We start from the raw sequence: 22,212 nt of genomic DNA on the forward strand, positions 1-22,212 counted from the left end.
CTGATTGCCATCTCAGGCAACCATTGATCTGCTTTCTGTCAACTTTAGATTAATCTAAATTTTTCAAAAACTTTATTTGAGATGACTTTAGATTTATTTATACTCTTTACCATTTTCTTGCATTGTCTGTTTTTCACATTGTTGAGTTTTGAGATTTCTTTATATTCCAGCTACAAATCTTTTATCAGATAAGTGATATGCAAATATTTTCTCCCAATCTGTGGCTTGTCTTCTATAATTCTGTTAATAATGTCTTTCAGTGAGTCCCAAATTGAACTTTAGTGTAATAAAATCTTTGAGTTAGAAGAGACCTGATGCTTTGCCATTTGGGTGTACTTAAAAAAAAAAATCTTAAAATAGAATGTTGATTCTTTGTAAGGTGAGCCTGCACAGTTTTGGCCATTTTGTATTTGAACTGCACGCGAAATCCCTTCTGATTCCGTCTTCTCTTTCCCGCTGTTCCCATCTCAGACGAGGAGTTGTTTTTGGTCTCTGGAGTGCCTGTGCTTCAGTGGGCAATATTTTGGGAGCCTGTCTGGCATCTTCTGTTCTGCAGTATGGTTATGAGGTAGGTATTTCTTTCTAGCTTTTTCTTGAATATATAAATATATTTCTAATTTTTTTGAAATAATCCTGTGACCATTTGAAACTATTTAGAGCTACATCTGGGTGGGCAATTTTTGTATTAAGAGTTGACAAACTTTTGGTAAATTCAAACACATTGAAAAAATTAGTCATGGAAAAATACCCGAGTCTCAAGACATATAATCAATTGGGGAAAAGTATTTGCAACTCATGTTACAGATAAAGAGCTAATATCCCTAATATATAAAGAGTACACACAAATTGATAAGAAAAAGACCAACAAATCACTGAAAAAAAGGCAAAGGATTTGAATGTGTAGTTTATGAAAAAGAACTAGAAGTGGCTTGTAAATGCACAAGATATTCCACTTCACGCAGAACTTATTCATTCATTCAATACATATTTTTAAGCTCCTCTAAGTACCCTGAGGCAGTAGAGAATAGAGTCCTGGCCAAAAGAGACAACAGTCTCTGCCTTTATGGAATTTAGGTGTTAGTCGACAGAGAAATGCAAGCGAAAACTGCACTATTAAAAAAAGAAGAAGAAAAACCTACACTGTATTACTTACTAGATGGGTAAAAACCCCAAAGTTTGTTAACGTGTTGTGTTTGTGAGGATGTGACGAAGCAGGCATTGTGGATGGAAGAGTAAATAACCTGACTTGGGGTCAATATGGGACTGTTGATCTAAATTGCAGCTACTCTGGCCAAGCAGTCCAACCTCCACAGATTAATCCCACAGGTGAATATATTTCAACATCTACAAAGAGAGATATCTACAAGGTTATTTATTTCTACTTTGTTATAGCAAAGGATTGATAACAAATGTCAATCAAAAGGGAAATAGTTAAACGATGGTACACCTATTCAGTGGAATTCTGTGCAGGTATGACAGAATTAGGCAGCTCTCCGTGTACTGATGGGGCGAGAGTTCACTGGTGTGTTAAGTGAAGGAAGCAGGGGTGCATGACCTTGTGTATTGAATGCTGCCATTTGTGTGAAATGGAGGAAGAATTAAAGAGCATGTGTTTGTATTGACTTGTATGTTTGCAAAACTGCCTCTGGAAAGTAAAAATTTATTATTAAATACATGGTTATATGTTGGGAAAATGAGAACTGAATAGATGGGAGAAGGGGTGAGAGGCAAGGGTTTTCCTAACATCTACTTTTTGGTCACTTGAATTGTCAATGTATGGCCTGTTAAAAAACCTAGTAATTAAGAGAGTTGCTCTTTTAAAAAGTAGGTAAATTTGTAAACAGCTCACCACCAAGTGTTTGGTGCCTGAAGAATTTTGGTCTGGTTAGGGTCGGTGGGAAGTCCTTCCTGTGTTCCTGTTTCTAGGCTTCTTACCTTCACACCTGGATTGTACTAATAGGGCTCAGATGGGAATTTTGGTTCACTCTACATGCCGTTCCCAAATTTGACTGTTGGAAACACTAATTTCGTCACTGACTTGTTAAAAAATGTAGACTGTCTACCCACATCAGGCTCTGTTCTCTCCTAAATAAAATCCAGCGATGCAGCCTGGCTTTTGAGTCTTTCATCTTGATAGCACCTTTCCAAATCAGTTTTCTTCCTTGTTACCCAGCAGAAGCCCTCAGCTTCCACCATGCAGGAGCCCTTCGTCTCCCTCCCACCGTCTGCCTTTTCTTCAGCTGTGCCAGGAGAGATGGTCAATTGCAGTGACTTCCAGCTCTTCCTTAAAGCATTGTGTCCCTGCTTCATCCTCTGTATCTGCTTCCTTCTGTTCCTGTATGTGTTTCCTGTTAGGGATGGGCCTTCTCATGTATGGAGCCACATGCTGCCTTATGTTATTGTTTTGTGTATTGTTTAATCCCCTCAACTGGAAAATATCTTTGAGGGCAGATACTATCTCTTATGGGAGGCTGTGATGTAAACAGTGATTTTTTTAGAGCTGGTTCTGAGTTCACAATTGTAATGGTACCACTCTTTGTCCGGGGGTCTTCATTATCCGCTCTGAGCCCTGCAGAGTCATTGGGAAAAACCTGGGAGAAAACACAAAACACCAGCTCAGTGCCTGGCACAGGCCGAGCACTCAGCGCTCATTTCCTTCCCAGTCTCCCTGCCCTCCCTGCTGCACCCCCACCTCCGCACGTGTGCCTCTAAAGAGTATCCCAGATGTGTAAGGAGCCCTTTCCCTCCCCCTCCAGTATGCCTTCCTGGTGACGGCGGCTGTGCAGTTTGCTGGTGGGATCATCATCTTCTTTGGACTCCTGGTGTCACCGGAAGAAATTGGTGAGAAGAAGCTGTCTCTTCTGTTCTGATCGTCTTACTATTTTGGGCAAAGAGAAACCTGTGGCCAGAACAGCCAGTCTCTTTCTTCCTGGGAGAACTGTGAGCTGCTTTCAGTGAATTAAAGGAGCAGTGTTCCTGTTTGTGTCCGCAGACTCTGTGGCCTCGCCTGGCACAGCTGCAGGTGTTTGAGGGAGTGAGCCTCACTGTTTTATAGACTCAGGGAAAACTCATCATTTGCAAATGGGCTTTATAATTGAGACACTGGCTGGAAATTAGCATGGATGTATTTCCAATTTCACTCCTGGAGACAGATTTCTTTTCCTACATAAAAATGATTTAGGTGATACTTCTCTGTGGTTAAATAGCGAACGTGTGCAAGCGAAACCACAGAAGCAAATAGTTGGAGGGCTCTTCTATCCTTTGAGTTTATGAACGAGACACATCATTAAGCTTTTTTTGGTACATAAGAGAGTTTGATGTAGTTGAGAAAGCATAGCTTTGAAGCCAGATAAAGTAGAATTGGAGACCTGGGTTTGTTCATTAGCTAGGTGACCTTAATTGACCTTAGTTGACCTTGGACTCTAAACCTTAGTGGCCGCTTCTGTAAAATGGATATAAAAATAACACTGACCCCATAAGTAATCATACATACAAAGCACTTACATGCAGTACCAGGCACCTGGAGGGCACTCTCTAACTGGTGGCTGTCACTGTTGTTCTAGGTCTCCCAGGTATTGAGGCAGAAGAAAATTTTGAAGAAGACTCACACAGGCCATTAATTAATGGTGCTGACAATGAAGATGAATCTGAGCCTAATTATTCAATCCAAGAAGACGACACTGCTTCCCAAGTCAAGGCAATAAGCTTTTATCAAGCGTGCTGCCTTCCCGGAGTTATACCGGTAAGGACTGTTCAGATCTCCTCACCGTAGCCAGTGAGACACTGTGGCCTGGGTGTTAACTCTGCCTGGGATGAAGCATCTTGAAGTATTAGCTTCTCTTTGAGACTTTGTTTTAGGGATATGTGTTCAGAGGAGTAGCGCAGGGTGGCTCTCAGCTTGTTTCTGTGTTGGTACCACTTGAGATTTTATCTGATGTCTAATGCAGGGGTTGGCAAACCTTTTCTTTGAAGAGCCCCCAATGTTGTCAGCTTTAGGGGCACCATACAGTCTCTGCCACACCAGACGACTCTGTAGAGCGAAAGAATCCGTGGACAGTGTGGGGCAAATGGGCCTGGCCAGGTTTGGCCTGCGAGCCTGAGTTTTCTGACCCTGATCTAGTGTTCGAGTAAGAAGGCAAAATTGATATTTTTAAATATGCCTTTTGGCCTGTTGCAGTATTATGGAATTACAGGTAGACCGAGAGGGGTTTGGAATGGTTGGTTAAGTCTGCCTTGTTTGCCTATGTTCTTACCATTCTAGTGGGAGAAAAACGTTTGCCCCTCTGCTAAGAGCGCTAGAGCAGAATGCTCCACAGCATTTCTTGGTAATGCGTTCCAGTGTTTCCACAGCCTTTGCAGTCAGGTTTTTTTTTCTAACGTCTAAACTGAATCCCTTCTGCTGCAGTTTATCTGTCTTGATGTTTCGGGCGCCCTAGCACGGGAGTGGAAGTAAGAGGCCTAGGTTATGTTTCCAGCTTACCCACTAACTCTCTGTGAGGCCTGGGGTAAGTCACTCAGCCCGTCCTTGTGTCTCAGTCCCCCGTCCTCTGGAACAGAAAGTCTGCCAGCCCGCCCTGGGGTCTGTAACGTTGGGTTATTGTGTTACGAAAAAGAACCTTTTAAATTTTGTGTTTAATGGTGCTTTATAAATGTAATCCCTCCGTTAGATTCAGAGTCTGTGGGTTGTCCTGTTCCCTTCACCTGTGCCCCTAAGCTAAGAGAACTGACATTTGCAAACAGATGGTTTAAGTATGAGTTAAAATTTAACTGTTAAGTCCCCATGGTTCTTTAACCAAAAGATGATGTATAATACAACAGGCTTTGGGCCTGTTCTTATGCTAATCTAATGATTAGCATTTTTTAAACTAATTATTCAAATATTCTGCTGGTAATAGTGTAATTTCAGAGACAGAACTTAGATTTGTTGTGACTAAACAGGGACCTCTTTTGCTATTCCTTTGTGTTTCACAAGCTATTGTTCCCTGACACGGGCAGGGAGTAAAGGAAACCTAGTTAACTTAATTCCTTTGTCTTTGTGGCAGGCTGTCTGGACAAAATGCAGTCATGACGAGGAGTCGGCTCTCTGGGGGGTGGCTGCTGCCCTGCCAGGGAAGCTGTTTTAAAACAAGTGATACCTAGGGAATAACTGGCAGTTCCAGGGAAAAGAACATACTAGCCAGACACCCTTTGAAGTCAGGCTCTCTGTTCCTCCCCCTTTTTCCTTTGATGCTAAATGTCAGGATTTCCTGGTAATAATGTGTTGAATATAGGAGCCTCAGCCCCAGCCCCACTGCCATCTTAAGGCGGCGGCAACTTTCATTCCTCACCGTAGAGCCACAGGCCCATGACAGTCGTGTTCTTTCATTTTTGATGCACCAAAGATGCTCTCTGCTTTCCCCCCGATGTGGGACTATAAAGCTTTTGGAAACCATAATGTGAAAGTAGTTTTCATGTCAATGCTTTTCTCAGACCTTGAAACGTAGTCCAGTCACATTAACTTCGCAGGAAGCAGAGGAACCAAAACAAAAGCTCGGCTGCTTGCAGTCAAAGCTGTGATGTTTACTGGAGTCCTTTGCTTATGGGCAGTGCTGGTTAGTGGCATGAATGCCTTTTATCTCTACCTAAATAAAGAAATATGAGTATGTGCCGTGCCTTACAGGTTCAAAACACTGGTTTGCTTCTACCAGAGAACTGAAAGGGGAAGAAAGTGGGGACAATTAAGAAATAGTCCTATGTGATGTGTTTTCTGTCCCAAAGGCCTGCTGTACTGCCTGTCTAGACGCTAATGGGGATGAAGAGACGGGGGAGACTAGGTAAAGTCAGGCCAGTGGGTATCTGTAGGAATGTTTAATTTTAAAATCAGGTGCTGTTCATCCCAAACTCCTCCAATTTGTTTTGCTTTTTAGTTACATTAAATATTGTGGTCTTGCTGTGCTGTTTGTTCTTGCTGAGAGTTAGATGTTTTTCTTGCAGTATTCACTGGCCTACGCCTGCCTGAAGCTAGTGAATTACTCCTTCTTCTTCTGGCTGCCCTTTTATCTGAGTAACAACTTTGGGTGGAAGGAGGCCGAAGCTGACAAGCTGTCCATTTGGTACGATGTCGGAGGGATTATAGGTAATGCCAGAGATGCATCTTTTAATTTCATAAGAGTTAGTCACTAGTCATATTTTACTGGGTTATGAAATCAGGCACCATTTAAAGTTTTATTACTTATTCCACAACCATTTTTCCTAAACTGTCCTACCAGTAAATAGCCAAACCCTTTAAAAAAAAAAGAAAGGAAAGTTCACAGAAAAGAAGACCCAGCTCATGGCAGCCCTGTGGTTTATAGGGCGCTTTTTTCTCAGTCCTGTGTTGATGGATCAGTTCTTTTGTCTTGGGAAGCACAGGGATGTTTCTTTCTGATCTCTTCAAGTGTAACCCTTTTGTACACTTTCAGTGATACCTTAGTTCTAAAGCTAATTGTACGTCAGAGATCCAAGTTAGAATGTGAATGTGTTCATTTTATCTACCTCTCACATTTCCTACTGTCTGCAGCCAAAGAAGGGAAAATATGAGCTCAGTGTATTGTATGTCAGGCCATAAAGGTAGGAATAACAGCAAGGGTTAATTTTTTATTTTGCAATTGCTTCATTGTACACAGCAGATTTTATTAGTGACTTTTTTGCTATATCTAGAAGTGTAAACAAGGAAGTAGGAGACGATTAAATCAGGCAGATGTACAGAGTGCATTTTAGTGGCTGTTACTTATATGGCTGTGGCAAAACCTTAATATCCTTTCTGTGATGTTTACCTTTAGGAGTCTGGTAAGACTAGAGTGCCCTGAACACCTGAAAGCACAGTGTATCCTTAGGTGATACACTGTTAGCATTTGAACATGTGCCTTTGTTCTTAGATCCAGAGCCAAAGGTGAGGTTAGACCTGAACATCCTTCTGTGTCCTGCTGTCTGATGAGGACGTGCCAGGTGTCCCGCTGCTCCTAGACTACTCCAAACAGGACTGTGTCTAAGTGTGACCTTGTTGCTTGAAGGATCCACATCACCTCTTTTTAAACATCCTGACCTGTTAGTTATTACCAAGCCATAACTGCTGCATTTAATTTTAGTGAATATTTATGTTCACTATTACTATCAGCCTATGAGGCACAGTCCACAATTCGTTATCGTTTAAAATAGGAAGCAGAAAAATCAGGAAAAGCCTTCATAGCTGGTTTGAGAAGGGAAAGCAAACAGCAAGGAACAATGGGGTGGTTTGAATGATTTTTCCTTGTTTTGGTGCCTGACTGGTGGCGTCCTGTCCCCATCAGTCATCATGGCGGTTAACAGGTAATCTTTCTAAAAGGAAATTATGGAGGAAACCTTTTAGAAGAGTCTGCTATCTTTTTGGCTAGACCAGTGTTAGGATCCTGATAGCCGGTAGTGGGTCTGTGGGAAGCAAGGGTCAGGTGGCTGAGCTAAATTTTAAACGATTTTAATTGGGTTGCGCTCTTTGTGCTTGAAGGTGGAACTTTGCAAGGCTTCATCTCTGATGTGTTACAGAAGAGGGCCCCGGTTTTAGCTCTCAGTCTGCTCCTGGCAGTTGGGTCCCTCGTTGGATATAGTCGTGAGTATTCCCTTGCAATTTAATCGTTTTCCTGATCTCTTAGGACTAAGGCATTTATTTGCCTTAAGTCAGTGACAACCCTGGGGAGATCGTTGAGACCAGCCACAAAGGCATCAGATGGGACCTTTGTGTTGTCCTGTAAATGCCTGGTAAGAGTATCGTCACATAGTTTTATTTGTGTTGCGGAGGAAACTGGCATCGCCCCTGCTTTGTTGGTTTGTTTAAAAGCTTGCCTGGGAGTGTATATGCTTTGTTCGAGGGTAGGCTCCAGAGGGGCAGCCTTAGAGCCAATAAAACAATAAAAGGGACAAGGATTCAAAAGAGGAAAGATGGTAATTAGTAGGTTTGGTATATGTTCCTTAAGATGCTGCTGAGATGGAAGTAGTGCTTTTCTGTAGCTTTTAGGAGTCCCATTAGCTTGAGCACCAGCAAGAGGCGGACATTCCAGATAAACGCTGGAGGAGGCGGTGATGGAGCCTGTGTCTTTTGTTGTCTCCGGGAGTGACCTGTGTGTGCTGTTTGGTGGAGGCACGTGTGATGCGCTCTTCACATCATTGTTCTGTGTCTGTCTGACCTCACAGGTTCTCCAGACGACAAGTCCATCAATGCACTTCTGATGGCTGTTACAGGTATGGCGATGGCTCCTCTATAAACAGAAAGGAAAAAAGGAACCTGATTTCTCCCTCAATCTGAGTAATACTAAAACCTTAGTTAGAGAGCACGCAGGTGGTAACAGGAAAGACGCCTCATCCAGACTCTCATTTCTCTGCTGTTACATGACCTCCTCAGTCCTGTTGTTACAGAATCAGTCCCTTTTGACAGAGTTTGTCTAAGGTTTTTGGTTGCTGCCCCACCCTCTTACTATTACTTCTGGAAGTGGCTTAGGAAGACACCACACTGGAAACCAGGTCACTAGCTTTCAAAACGTCCAGTATAGCTCCTGTGTGGGAATTGGCCAGTATTTCATTGCTTGAGCCTCAGATAAAGCAATTGAGTGCAGTTAAGGACCATGTTTTAGAAAAATTCTTATTTTTAAACTTGAGATTGTAAGACAGTGGGAGCTGCTCCTGCTGAATGAGACACATGGAGCTGATCCAGCCCCGTGAACAGATTCACCTGGGCCACCTCTGCTCAGTTTGGACAGCCACACCGAGAGCAGTGGCAGGTGGAACCCTCTGCACCGTTTAAGTCACTTTTTCTCTTCTCCCTCTTTTTTTCAATGTTTGGTTGAATTTGGGTAGTCACATGCTCTACAAGGCACCTCTGCTGTAATGGAATTTGACAAGCTAGTGCAATTAGTTGTTAGTGAATGCACACTTCACAGGATTAGAAAGGTGTGGTCACTGTATTTTCTGTATCTTTACTTTCTATGAAATATACTGTAGGGTCACATAATTCACAGAGGGATTTCAGAAAAGTAGCTGCTAACTAGTTTGAAGATGATACTGTCTGGGGAAGTTTTCCATTTTTTGCTGGTTATTTTTTCCCCTTCTCTTCGTTTTTCTCCAACAAACTGATTAAAATATTGGGACAAGATTGCCTTATTCAGTAGATTCCTGGTGTTGTTACGAATAGTATCTTAACTAAGAACATGTTCTGTTTATGACTTCAGGATTTTTTATCGGTGGACCCTCTAATATGATTAGCTCTGCTATTTCTGCGGACCTGGGCCGTCAGGAGCTGATCCAAGGGAGCAGTGAGGCTTTGGCGACCGTCACAGGGATTGTTGATGGGACGGGGAGCATCGGAGCTGCGGTGGGCCAGGTGAGAGAGCAGGAGAGGGGTTGACGTTGAGTGTTCAGTAGCTGTTCAGCGGTGGAAGAATTTGTACCAGCCTGCTGGGCCGCAGTAGGTGGCACTCTTACGCTGTAGTGTGCTGTACAGGAAGCCCTGGGCTTTAGTCTCCTCTGAGGCCCAGCTGATGTGACCTAATATGGAAGGTCCCTCTACATTTTTCAATTCCTTCTTTCCACTTTTACTTCCAGATTCTTCCTGTCTAGAAGTAAGCTAGCACCTCATAAGACAGGTCCTTCATTCCCGCCCTTCACCCCCTCTTCCAGCCTGAGCTTGGCACTCCAAGGAGGCCATGAGACACATCCTTCTTATTATCCCCTACCTGACACGCAGGCCCTACCTCCTCTCCGCCGACCAAACACACACCTGTGCACATGGTCCTCAAATGGATCCCACCAGAAATTGCCATGGACTCTGCAGCTGCCCTGAGGCACCTTCTCTGCTTCCTACAACCGTATCTCAAAAGGCAGTTCATAAGAGGAGGGTATATAGTTCAAGTGGTAGAGCACATGCTTAGCATGCACAAGGTCCTGGGTTCAATCCCCAGTACCTCCTCTAAAGATAAAATGAATAAATAGGCCTAATTACCACCCCCTCCAAAAAAATTAAATAAAAGGCAATTCATAAATGTCTTACAGCAGAATCATCTGGGATGCTCATTAAAGTACAGAACACTAAGCTTACTGTAGACTTACTGCATCAGAACCTGGGGAATCTGTATTTCAGCAAGCCTTCCTGGTGGTTCTTATGCACACTGAGGTTTGAGATCTTCCAGGCTAAGCTTGGTCTACTGTAGGTAGTCAGAACTATTCAAATTGATCTTTTTTGCTTAAATCCAGCTTCTGAAAGATAATCTCTCCTCTGGGATGGTCATGAGCCCTGCCTCTCCTGGGGTACACTACTCCAGGTCATTGAGTGCTAATTTTGTGAAATATAGATTTGAGAATCATCTGTAATGGATAAAATAGTTGAAACTATGGAAGTGATATGATGTTTAATGGGGAAAGAAAATACAGGCAGAACCTTAGGGGATGCCCTGTGGTCAAAGAAGCAGAAAGCCAGAATTTGAGGAGCTGTGTTGTTACTGAGATAGGTCATAGATGTGGAGAGGTCAGGAGAAAGAATGGAGAAAAAAGGCTTGCAGTTTTGACAGTTAGGTCATTAATGGCCTTAAAGATTGGTACCCTGCCTAAATGGGGTAGATCAGCAGTGTTCGATTGCTGGTGGTTAGCGAGAGAGCAAGTACTGAGGATGATAAACCACTTAATGCTGATCTCCACCTGGCCATAGAGTGTATATTTATTTGTTAATGTCTGTCTCTCCCACTATAATGTGAGCTTCCTGAGGGCAGCATTCTATTTATTTTGTGTTCCACTGTAGCCCCAGTACCGGGAACAGTGCCTGGCACATAGTAGGCCTTCAGATATTTGTTGCATGGTTGTAGAATGAATGATTGATAGGATCAGTGTGTTTGCATATTTGATTATGACACCATGGTTTCTTCACCAAACGGTGCTGGGAAAACTATATATGCACATTGCAAAATAGTGAATTTGGACCCTTACGTTACACTGTGTACAAAAATTAACTCAAAATGGATCAAATACCTTTAACTTTAAGAGTTAAAGAAAACATAGGGATAAATCTTCATGACAGATACATACCAGTGGTCAGTAAGCACCTGAAAAGATTCTGTGTCCTTAGTCATTAGGGAAATGCAAATCAAAAAGATGAGCTACCATTTCATACCTAATTAGGATGGCTATAAATAAAACCAAATAACAAGTATTGGTGAGGATGTGGAGAAATTCCCAAACATTGCTGGTGGGAATGTAAACTCGCATGGCTGTTGTAGAAAACACTGTGGTGGTTCTTCAACAAGTTAAGCGTAAAATTACCATATGACCCAACAGTTCCACTCCAAGGTATGCTGTACCCCCAAATAATTGAAAACAAGGATTCAGATATTTGTATGCCAATGTTTTTTGCAGCATTATTCATAATAGCTAAAAAGTGGAAACAAATCAAGTGTCCATTGATAGATGAATGGATAAACAGAATGTGGTATGCCTATGCTATGGCATATTATTCAGCCATAAAAAGGAATGGAGTTCTGATTCCTACAGAATCAGAGTTCTGATTTGCTACAGCATGGTTGAACCTTAACAACATTATGCTAAGTGAAATAAGCCAGATGCAAAAGGACAAATATTGTGTGATTCCGCTTAACATGAAATATCTACAATAGGCAAGTTCATAGAGACAGAAAGCAGATGAGAGGTTATCAGGGGCTGAGGAGAGGGGGATCATGGACAGTTATTGCCGAGTTAATGATAGTACAGTTTCTGTTTGGGGTGAGGGAAATTTTTGAGAATAGGTAGTGGTGATGATTGTGTAACATCATGAATGTATTTGATGCTGCTGAGTTGTGCACTGAAAGATGGTTATAAATGGCAAGTTTTATGTTAAATGTATTTTACCATAATTTTTAAAAAGAAAATGGGTTAATTGCTATTGGATAGATTTCAGTAATTGAAAATAAAGGAAAAGACTATGCTGTAGAGTGTCAAAGTCATACAGTAATCCTGTGAGCAAATAGCATTATTGAAAAATGAGTGGTATACTTAAACGACGAACTATTTTTGAAAGCATCAATTATAGTACCTTTCATTGGAAGAAGGAATGATTAAACGGAAGTGGCTTGAGGCTGTTCATCTTTTTCTCTTAATAGCAAAGTGAGTAAAAATAAACCTCCTGGACTTGAGCCTTTTGTTATGCAATTTTTTTATTTGGACTCTGCCCACTTACCAAACAAAGTTGTCAATAAAGCTTAAATAGGAGCATATATATGTGAAAGAGTTCCTTAAACTGTGAAACATTGTACGAATCCTAACTCTTCTTATTTTCTAGAAGACCCATGTGTGATCTACTGTTTAGCTACTTCATTTTGCTGGTTTATAGAGGGTTATATTGTGATTCCTTTTCTCCCTTTTAGTATTTAGTGTCTCTGATCCAGGACAACCTAGGATGGATATGGGTTTTCTACTTTTTCATTCTTATGGTAAGTGTGTGCTTTTCTTTTTTTCTTTTAACTATCATTTTTAAAAATTAGTTCAAAGCATTTACTTAAATCATTTCTTAAACCAGAAAAACTGCTGATTGCTTTTATAGATTCTCTTGTGAAAAGTAACATGTTGTTATTCTAAAAGACACATCCTTTTTTCAAGGAGGGGAAGGGCTGTTAGTTTGCCCTTGACCTGAGTCTAGTGAGTATTGTCATTTATAATTCTAGAAAAAATGATGAGAGACTTATATATCCCCAGGCATTAGTCAGGGTACTCTTCTGGGGTACTCTTGATCTGCTAAATATAATTTGGAAATTCTGAAGGAAATTACAGTGTACACCAAGCCACAAAGGGTTAAACAAGAAACACTGCTATAATTAACACTGTTGTGAAAGTTCTGAGATGAACCTTGAGTCTCTTGAGAAAATATCTGTTGTGCCTTACACATTCTTGGCTGAAACTCTACTTTCCAGGAAACAGCCAATACAGAATAAAGCCTTTTGCTTTTAAAACATTGCTCTCTGTTGAAAAAGCATGTGACATGCTCTTATCACAGTATTGAGACAGTGCTCGAGACAGGTCCACTACTAGAGAGTCTGATGATGGCTTCGTCCACCAGGGGATGCATTTAGTATCCTGTTCCTAAATCTAGGGCATCCTAATTGGATGCAGCTTCCATCACCCCACGTCCAGATACTCTCCTCCAGCCTTGTTCAAGGAGCCTTGGGGATAGCTCAGCGCTGGAATTCCCTGGAGCTGCCTTAAGGCTTACGTACTCTGCTGTCACAAAGGATGCTTTCTTCTGCCTAACCGCTGCCTTCTGACTGTTAAAGACTGGTCCATATAATTCTGTTTTACTTCTGATATCCATGCTAAGTAGAGGGAAATATTTCCTGATGAACCTGCTGGTATGATCATACTAGAAGTTGTAATAGAAAGAAAACTGAACTATCAGAAGAAATACTGTTTTAAATATGAGCTCCAGTATCAATTTTCTGCTCTACCTGTAGCGAATTATGTAATTTGTGTACCTCAGTTCTTTTTTTGGAGACTGTAATGTAACGTTAAGTATTTTGTAATATTAATTATAACTTTCAAAATCATTTTCTAATTCATTAAAGATTGAGTTATCTTTGTACGAAGTCAAAAATGAATGTAATTGTCCAGATTCATTATTACGTTCAAAACACGATGCTGTATCAGAATTGATTAAATTGTCGCTGCATATTTAATGCTTTTTTCTCTTCACAGACAAGTTGTACAGTTCTATTTATTTCACCACTAATAGTGAGGGAAATAGGCTCTCTTTTGCAAAGACGACAAGCTCGCATATTGAGTGAGTGACGGATGCCCACAAAAGAACAACAGGAGACACGCCAGGACGGTAATTTCTAATCCACCCTATTGTGGGGTGGTCTTAGGAGCTCCAGCGTAGCCTCGGATTGTCAAGCCTCTTTCAGCAGTGTCAGCCACCTGAGATGCTGACCGGACTGAAGGCTGGGAGGTTTTTCTACACTACAGCAATCACTGTTAATGATTTTTATCGTTGTTTCACAAACGTACTGAATGGCCTAGGACTCTTCCAGGGTCTTTGCTGGCCTGTGGCGGTGTATGCCTTCAGCGCTGAATGCTACATTGGGCTTGGACCCTTGTTCTCCAGCCTGGAAAGCTGAGTGACCGCGAGGCAGTCATGCGCGGCTTCTATCGACGACATATGTGCTCCATGAATAGAAAGGATGGCTGCATTTTGCTTTGGGAATGAGTTTGCAGAGAGTGGTTCATCTTTGAAGCACCAAATCCTGATCAAGTGCTCCAGCTGGATCCAGCATAAGCCTGCCTGGGACAGAGGATCCCTTTGTTAACTGCGGTGGGAAAAGTCATACTACATGCTGATTGGCTCCGTCACTCTGGATCTGCTCTGAGGTCATTCAGCTCCAGAAGCAGACGTATCTTCAAATTGTTGTCAGCTTCTCCTCTGTCTGCATTCAGAGCTGTCCCTGACTCCTGGAAGCTCTTAGTCTTCCTCTTAAGGACCATACGGTACATCAGCTGTGAACATTCCAGTGTGTAACTTATGACTGAAGTACTCAGCCCCAGACTTGTTCTCTGGGACTTCAGGATCCACTAGGAAGCTGCTTGGCTTCCTGTTTTCAGAGGATTGATCTCTGCCACAACCGGGTTCCTTGAGTTAACCTCAGCAGGAGACTAGAATTAGAATAAAAGGATAGACCTTCAGGCCCTGTAAACGTTAAGCGTGTGACACTGAATCACATTAATGGATTACTGGGCCTGAGGGGTGTCTAGGTGTCCATTCTTTAGAAGTTTGTAGCGTACGTGTCCTCAAGGCTGTGAATTCTGTACTAATTATCAATATTTTAAGGTTATTCTGTGTATATATATATTTTAAATTATATAAATGAACAGGCAAAAAATGTGCAATTTTGAGGGCTGCCTAATTTGCATTAGGTTAGGAAATATTTTTCAACCTCTTGCTTTATACTCTGAAATGTGATGTGTTTATGAACTTGTTAATGTTATTTAATCAAGCAGACTGCCAATCAGTTAATTGCTCATTACTGACAAAAAGGGAAAATGAAACACAAAAAGGGAAAATAAACTGACTTTTATAATAAATATCTGTCCATCTGGTTACTTTGTGTGTGCTCTGAGCTCCGCGACGTAGCATGTGATTCACGCCTCGCGATTTCCTGCTGTTGAGCGTTCCCTAGTGACCACTCACTGATGCTGCGGGGTTGCCAGACCACAGGTTCTCCCCTTCTCGGTGCTGGGATGGCCCCGTTTCTGTTGCATTCTGTGGAAGCCTTGCCTTCCCCTTTGTGTAAGATTGTGCTCGGGTTGGATGAGTTGCCTGATTGTAATTTAAGAATTTTCTGTAGATGAACCCCATTTTGATACTTAGCCTCTTTCTGACATTTGGCTGAGAGAGGTTCCTCTCCCGCATCTTTGTATCCCATGGTCACATCTTCGTATCCTGACCCCAACCATTGTTTTCTTGCCCACTTTAAACTTAGCTGGGTGAGTGTCCCCCTGATCTCTCTGTAGACTGTAAGCTATACCTGAAATGAAATTATAAGTAAAATAACTGCTCAGCACTGAATGTAATTATACCTTGCACTGTATCTTGCAGAATAATAGGAAGTATATCTCCTCTTGTGGTCCTAGCAGTCCATGTACAAATTAGCCTTAAAGAACTCCTAAGAGTTAACTTCACTTTTTCCTTTTTTCCCCTGGAAGAAAAGGCCACACAGTGAAGGCTAATTTGGAAAAGGATTCTTCTCTGACAGCTCAACCTCTGATACTTTCTGGGTTGAAATACAGTGCTCTGGCCTACCTTTCCTTGTCATACGGTGGGTTTTTTTCCCTTCCTTCCATATAGTTTCAAAGGAAAAAGGCTCCTCTCCACTTCTACTTATTCTATTCCTCACTGCTTCCTGGAGGACCAGTGTCCCACAGTCAACACGGACACACGAAAAGGGCCCTCTGTGTGTGTCTTGACGTTCAGCGGGATGGAGGATAGAAGAGGCTCCCATTCCCTCCTTCCCTCCCCCTTTAAAACCCCAGAAGTCCTCCCTCCTCCCACACAGGTAACTGATAAAGACTTTTCTTGTCCCTGTTAGTTCTTCTGACTTAGGTCCTGTTTTCCTCTTCACATCCAAACCCTCTGAGTTAACAGATGGTGTCTGCTCCCTTCCTGGCAGCGCTACTGACTTCCTCCTCGACTGGGTAACTGTGTGTCTGTTCGCCCAGGACAGTTCTGGTTTATGCCTGATGTTCTGACATAATTAACGTATCATAATTATAGCATATCCCTTTGCTCTCCAGGTGTCCTAGTTTGGATATCTTATCCTTAACCTTTTACATTTTTTGCATCACCTTACAGAAACCGTGCAGCTGAAGGTCCTCGAATTCAGAGATTTTTTTTCATCCCTTACCTTTTTTAAACCTCTTACACTTGACACCGGTAACCACTTCATCTTTCCCAGGACTTCTCCTCTTTGGCTTCTGTGGCATTTTAATGGATTGAATCTTCTTAACCACCTGTCTTTTACTGGGGTCTCCTCTCTGTTCACCCTCTGCTAGTTCCTTTCCTACAGTAGGTGTCACCGGCTTTCCCAGACAAGCTGTTCTCATCATCTAATAATAGCTCCGTTTAGTACTTAGTGAATAAGAAGCCACTAAAGAGAGATGTGGCATCAATTTATATAATGCTGTCCGGTGTTTAGTTAACAGCAAGTCTCAAGGGAAACAGGCTCAACTTACATAACCTCAGCCCTCCTCCCATCCCCACACAGACCACTCTGCCAATTACTGACCTGAATGGTTTTCATGTTTTCTGAGTCACAAACCCTTTTGAGTCTTTGAAAGCCATTTACCCTTTCCCTAGATCAAAATGCACATATCTTTTTGTCTTTTTTTTTTTTTCAGGAAGCACCTGTTTTATTTTTAATTAAAAAATGTTTAATTGTGATACAATACACATAATATAAAATGTACCATCTTAGCCATTTTAAGTGTACCATTCAGCAGTGTTGTCAGTGTTTTTTTTCCTCCTTCCTTACCTTCTTGTCTGTAATACCCCCTTTTTTAACTCTTTGCTTTTGAAACTTAAGTTTTCCTTCAAGGTTTGGCCCAGCACCGTCTAGTCCAAGGGTCCTTTTCCCAGCCAGCCTTGCTAGCCCTCCACCGTCTCGCCTTTTTTGTTACTTAACATCAGTATTACTTATTTGGTGCCTAGCTGTTTCTGTCTTACTTGTTTTTATATATAAGTCCCCAAGGAGATAATCGGTCTTTTTCTCCAATGCATAGTTCCTTGCATGGTTGGTACCGAGTAAATGTTGATCGTGTTGGAAAAGGTGGAAGGAAAAGGTGGAAGGAAAATGGGAGAGTGGAGGGTGGGCAGGGTGGGGTGTGGCTCCCCAACGCCGCAGGTGGCCCTTCCTCTTCTTTAAGTGCTCCTGCAGCAAATGGCCAGCTTATGCGGCCAGGCCGCCTGGCAGAGAGCACATTCTCCTCTCCTTGGGCTCTCAGACCTGTCAGCTCTCTGGGTGAGCTCAGCCGGCCACAGGGAACAGTGAACTTACTGCTGCAGAACGAACCCCGTGCTTTTCAGCTTGCTGTCCTTATTCCTGCCACGTGTTTTTGCCTGGACTGCCCTCTTCCTTCCAGTTCTGTCCGTGCCTCTCAGCTCCTGCCGCCTCACCTCCACGGAGCTTTTCCTCATCACCCCACAACTAACGCTCTTTCCTTTCTTTGAACTTCAGAGCTGTTAACAGGTAGACCACGCAGTCCGCCCGGGCTGAGTGATTTTACTGCCTTATTTCGTTCTCTGGTTGTCCCTGGTTAAGTTAGCATTTCCTGCATTAAATTGTGAGCATGAAAGAGTTGGCTCCATGTCCAAGGTCGCAGCAGCCACCGAGTCAAGGCAGCCGGTTTACCTTCCCGCGTGACCTCTGTACTTTCAGGCTCAGGCTCGTCTTCCTTTCACTTTTCCTTAAGTGCCCCAGTCGTTTCTGATAACCAGGTTTGTTTCAGCATACATCCAGAATAAATCAGATTCGATATGAGATTTCTGTGTGCAAACTTAGATAATACAAATCACTTAAATGGTTATACATGTGTTACAGGTAATTATAGGTGACTGTAAGTGTATGTAACTGTTACATTTAACTGTACATACACATGCACATACAGAGATATGTACACATACATCAACGCTAATACTGGAAAGAGAATTCTGTGCTTGAGCCCCCAGTGGTGTCTTCCCATAATCACTAGACAACACTTAATGTGTGCACACGACTTTAAAAAGTGCCCTCCCACCTACTACCCTCTTTTGTCCCCACCGCATCTGTGGAGGTAGGAGGGCCCGTGGTTCTATTCCTTAGATTAGAGAACGGAGGCTCAGGGATTTGCCCAGGGTCGCACCTCTAATAAATGAGAGCAGTACTAAATCAGGACCCAGGTCTTCTGACTTCACGTCAGTGTTTTTTCTGTGTTGCCACATGGCCTCTTCTCATTTGACTTTAATCTTATCCTAGGCTTACTTCCAAGGTGTACGTTGTGCAAATGCTTTTGTCGTCAGCACCAGCGTCCCGCAGGTGAGCAGGCCTGTCAGATGCTGTGAAGCTTTGTCGTATGACTGCCTCCAGCCTTGCCCCTGCTGCTGGACCAAGCGCCCCCACGGCCCCTCTCTGCAGTGCCTTCTGCTCCAGGTTTGCCTTTTTAAAGAACACCTCTTCCCTCTTTCCTGGTCCTTCTGTCTGAGGCTCAGGAGGACCTGACAGACTGTTGTATTGTGAGTCTTCCCTCCTCCAGGGCCCCTGGGAATTGGTGGAGGTTATCATGTCATGTACCGACCTGAGCCACGTCTCCTCTTCCCTCTTGACCAAGGTCCCTGCTCTTCCCCTTCTGTCTAATGCTCGTTTAATTAACTTTGAATGAGAGTTTTGCTTCCCAAATGCCATTAGTCAGCTTTTTACTGCCTTCTGTTGTCCTCTGATGAAAGAAATAACTTATTTTTCCTTTTTGCCCTTTCAGAAATGAGATAAAAAGTAGCAAAATCATTTGAAACCATTTTAAGTCCTCTGATACAAAGAAGTTGTCAGCTTATAACTTCATCATAAGTGAAATGCTGATAAAAAGGCTACCTGTTTGATGGGAACATTCTGGGTTTTAATGGGATAATTGTATTTAGGTAAAACCTTTCATCTGAGGACTTCAAAGATCTTCACCTTGCTTAATAGTTATCATGCCCTAAAGAGTGACACCAGGATACCACAGGCCTAAATGTGTGCACAGGCATTTGCTTATTTATTTAGCATTTTGTTTGTTTTCCTACGCTCACCATAGAAAGTTTCAGGAACCTAACCGTTGCTGTGGATTTCCATTAAAAAACAGTGCCTAAGAAACAGTATAGATAACTTGTCTCTGTTGCATGGAATGAAGATGTTAATGGGGTTATAAAATCGAGACCACTCTGGAGCCAAGAGAGTGAGCCTGGGAGGTGAAGGAGCAGTGACTAAAGCAGAGGCAGCAGAGAGACCCTTCCCCAAACAGCCCCATCGTCCTGAGACAGGTTTCATCCTCATTTGCGCTACTAGGTGGGTTCCTGTAAAGATGATTCTGTGAGCAGGCTCTTGTAGGGAATATAAGTCATTTAACAGAGCTTTTGAAATTCAAAACAAGCCTGTGTCCTGGCTGAAGGAAAGGCCCCTAATTAAGAGCAGAGCCCCCAACCTCCACCCCCTACTCCTGGTCGCTGCAATCACTTCGAGGCTGTTGAAACAGCCTCTGGATAAAGAGATGGGTTACTTAAGAGAAGAGCCTTTTAGAGAAAAAGCCGGCAAGAGTGGCCCACGGGGATGCCCCTTGCTGCCCCCTCCCACGTCCGTCTGCTAGTGGGCTTTGGCACAAGCAGCTTACTTCATTGCTGCAGGATCTAATTTATAAGGCGATTTTTGTATCAACATTTATATTTTCCTCCCTCCACCCTCCCCAAAGAAACAGTTCTTTCCCGTTGGGATCCTTTCCGCATCTCAGGCCGCTCATACCTCTTGACTCAGCAGGGGGAGACAAAGTTCCAGGGACCCCGCCAGCTGCACTTGTCTGCCCAGAGTGCCACCTGTGCTTTACCTCATTATTACTTCAGATCAGTTTGTTTTGGAACCCTCCCGGCTCTTGGAAGTCCTTGGTGTCCCCCCCGCCCACCCCCCAGCCTCCTGTCACCACTGGTGATGGCCCCACCTGCTTTACTGAAGGATCAGGCCCATCTGGAGTTTCTCCACTTGGGCAATTCTGTCTCGCACAGGAATGGGTGCCTAAGCCTCACTCTAAATCCCACGCCCTTTGATTAGCTTCTCTTCACCTTTCCCCCCTAGTCCTTCAACCCTCAGTTGAGACCCCCAGTCTTCCCTTCCACACCTTGCTGCTCCCATCCCTTCTCTTATGAGTAGTAACCACTTCTCCAAATGTATAGTGTACCCCTGTGAACCCGGGGGACCTACCCATGTGAACCCAGGTGGTCTACCCACGCAAACCCCAGCCACGCTCTCCCGTAAGGCCGTTCCATTGTTGGATTGCTCTCATTGTTAGAAAATTTGTTTTACTGGGTAAAAATCTTAGTTTCTTCCATCAGTCTTAATTCTTCCTTCCAAAGCAACACAGATATAGATATATATGTATTTTTTTCTCTCTTGATATATTTGAAGACAACTTCCATCTTCCCCTTTCAGCTTTTTAAGCTTCTAATCTTAAATTTTTATTGAGGCTACCCCCCCCCATTGCTTTCTGATCAAAGCTGGCAGTCTCCGTTCTTTACTTTAGATGTCGTTAACTACCTTCTCATTCTTTGAATTCTGTTTCTCTCCGTTTTGATTTTCCCTTTTCCTCCTAATCCTCAATCCCAGGAAAGCTCTCTAGACAAAACTGTTTCATCTGTGTTCCAGACATTTTTGTTCATACTGTTTTTAGTCTTCACCCATCTGGAAAATTCTGGAAAGTCAGGACTACCTTCTAATCATTTTAGAAAATCCTCTCATGTAGTACCTGATAAGTGGGAGGTAGAACTTGGTTAATGTTTAATTTTGTCTGTTCAAGTTCCCAGTAATTTTTTTTTACAAAGTTCTCTTTTTCATATTTTTAAAAAATCTCCTGATGACTACCAAATTGTTCTCTCTAGCCCCAATTTATTACTCATTTTCCAATCTTAAATTGCCTGGCCATCATTAGGATGTCCTGCCAGCAGCCCAGTGTAATATAGTTCATTTTCTCACCCACCCTCCCTGCAATCCCACTTCCCACATAACTTTCCTAGTGGTCTTTGTTTAATAAGCTGCTTGAAACATTTCTGAGTGACCTTGGGCATCAAGGAATACTTTGATTCTTATTCATTAGGCAGCTCTCTCTTACTACTGGGCTGTGAGTCTCCTCTGTGCCCTAATTCTCACATTTTCTGGTTTGTCTTTCACTGTCAATGGCAACACCATCTTCCCCAGGCTCACAGCCTTAGGGATCATTTTGACACATCTTTTCCTCTCTCCATGTCATCAGACTCCAGGCGTTGCTGACTCTGGCTTGCTTTTCTAACTCATCTTTTATGGTGATTTCTAAGCCACCTTTCTCTGTCTGAATCATTCTCAGTGGCCTTCCTTTTGGTGTTCCTCCTTCTAGCCTTCCCTGCTCCAGTCGGCACCGTGCTCAACTCTTAGAGTAATCTTGTGAAACAGTATTTTTGTGGTGTTATTCTCCTGCTCAGATATCACAGGGAGCCTCTTGTTTACTGGGTTAATGTTGAGGTCTTGCATGAATCCTCATCTCTAGCTAGAAAATCTGGGAGACTGGAGAGCTGAGAGTAAATGGTAGCAACACTCCTCTTCTACCGATGTCTTGTTTGCGAACATATTAAACACCTCTCTTCCTTTGTATTTTTTTTTAAATAATAACTTTATTGAAATATAGTTTACACATATACAAGTCACACCTTGAAATGTATGGCGGTTTTAGGGATAGTCACAGAGTTGTACATGTATCACTGTCGAATTTTAGAACATTTTTCATCACCCCTAAATAACCCCATACCTATCGGTGGTTACTCCGCTTTCTCCTCTCTCCCCAGCTCCTGGCAACTACTGATTTATATTCTGTACCTGTGGATTTCCCTATCCTGGATGTTTCATATAAATGGAATACGTGGTCATTTGTGACTGGCTTCTTTCACTTAGCATGATGTTT

General features: G+C 42.7%; 1 protein-coding gene across 4 annotated transcripts in view; it reads left to right on the plus strand.

Moving 5' to 3' along the window:
• The window catches only part of SLC37A3 (solute carrier family 37 member 3), a 36,624-nt gene extending 21,528 nt beyond the window's left edge, over positions 1 to 15,096 (plus strand). For 2 of the 4 annotated variants that reach the window (XM_064487299.1, XM_031455484.2), the window contains exons 7-15: positions 472 to 568; positions 2,757 to 2,841; positions 3,564 to 3,742; positions 5,974 to 6,115; positions 7,502 to 7,603; positions 8,185 to 8,232; positions 9,216 to 9,367; positions 12,393 to 12,458; positions 13,714 to 15,096. In XM_064487299.1, the coding sequence (XP_064343369.1) occupies positions 472 to 568; positions 2,757 to 2,841; positions 3,564 to 3,742; positions 5,974 to 6,115; positions 7,502 to 7,603; positions 8,185 to 8,232; positions 9,216 to 9,367; positions 12,393 to 12,458; positions 13,714 to 13,806 (964 nt within the window). In that variant the 3' untranslated portion in view covers positions 13,807 to 15,096. The other 2 variants (XM_031455486.2, XM_064487300.1) reach the window with 2 other exon arrangements.
• The last annotated feature ends 7,116 nt before the right edge of the window (positions 15,097 to 22,212 follow it).

The sequence above is a fragment of the Camelus dromedarius genome, chromosome 7, assembly GCF_036321535.1.
Source record: "Camelus dromedarius isolate mCamDro1 chromosome 7, mCamDro1.pat, whole genome shotgun sequence".
In the NCBI taxonomy this organism is placed as follows: domain Eukaryota; kingdom Metazoa; phylum Chordata; class Mammalia; order Artiodactyla; family Camelidae; genus Camelus; species Camelus dromedarius.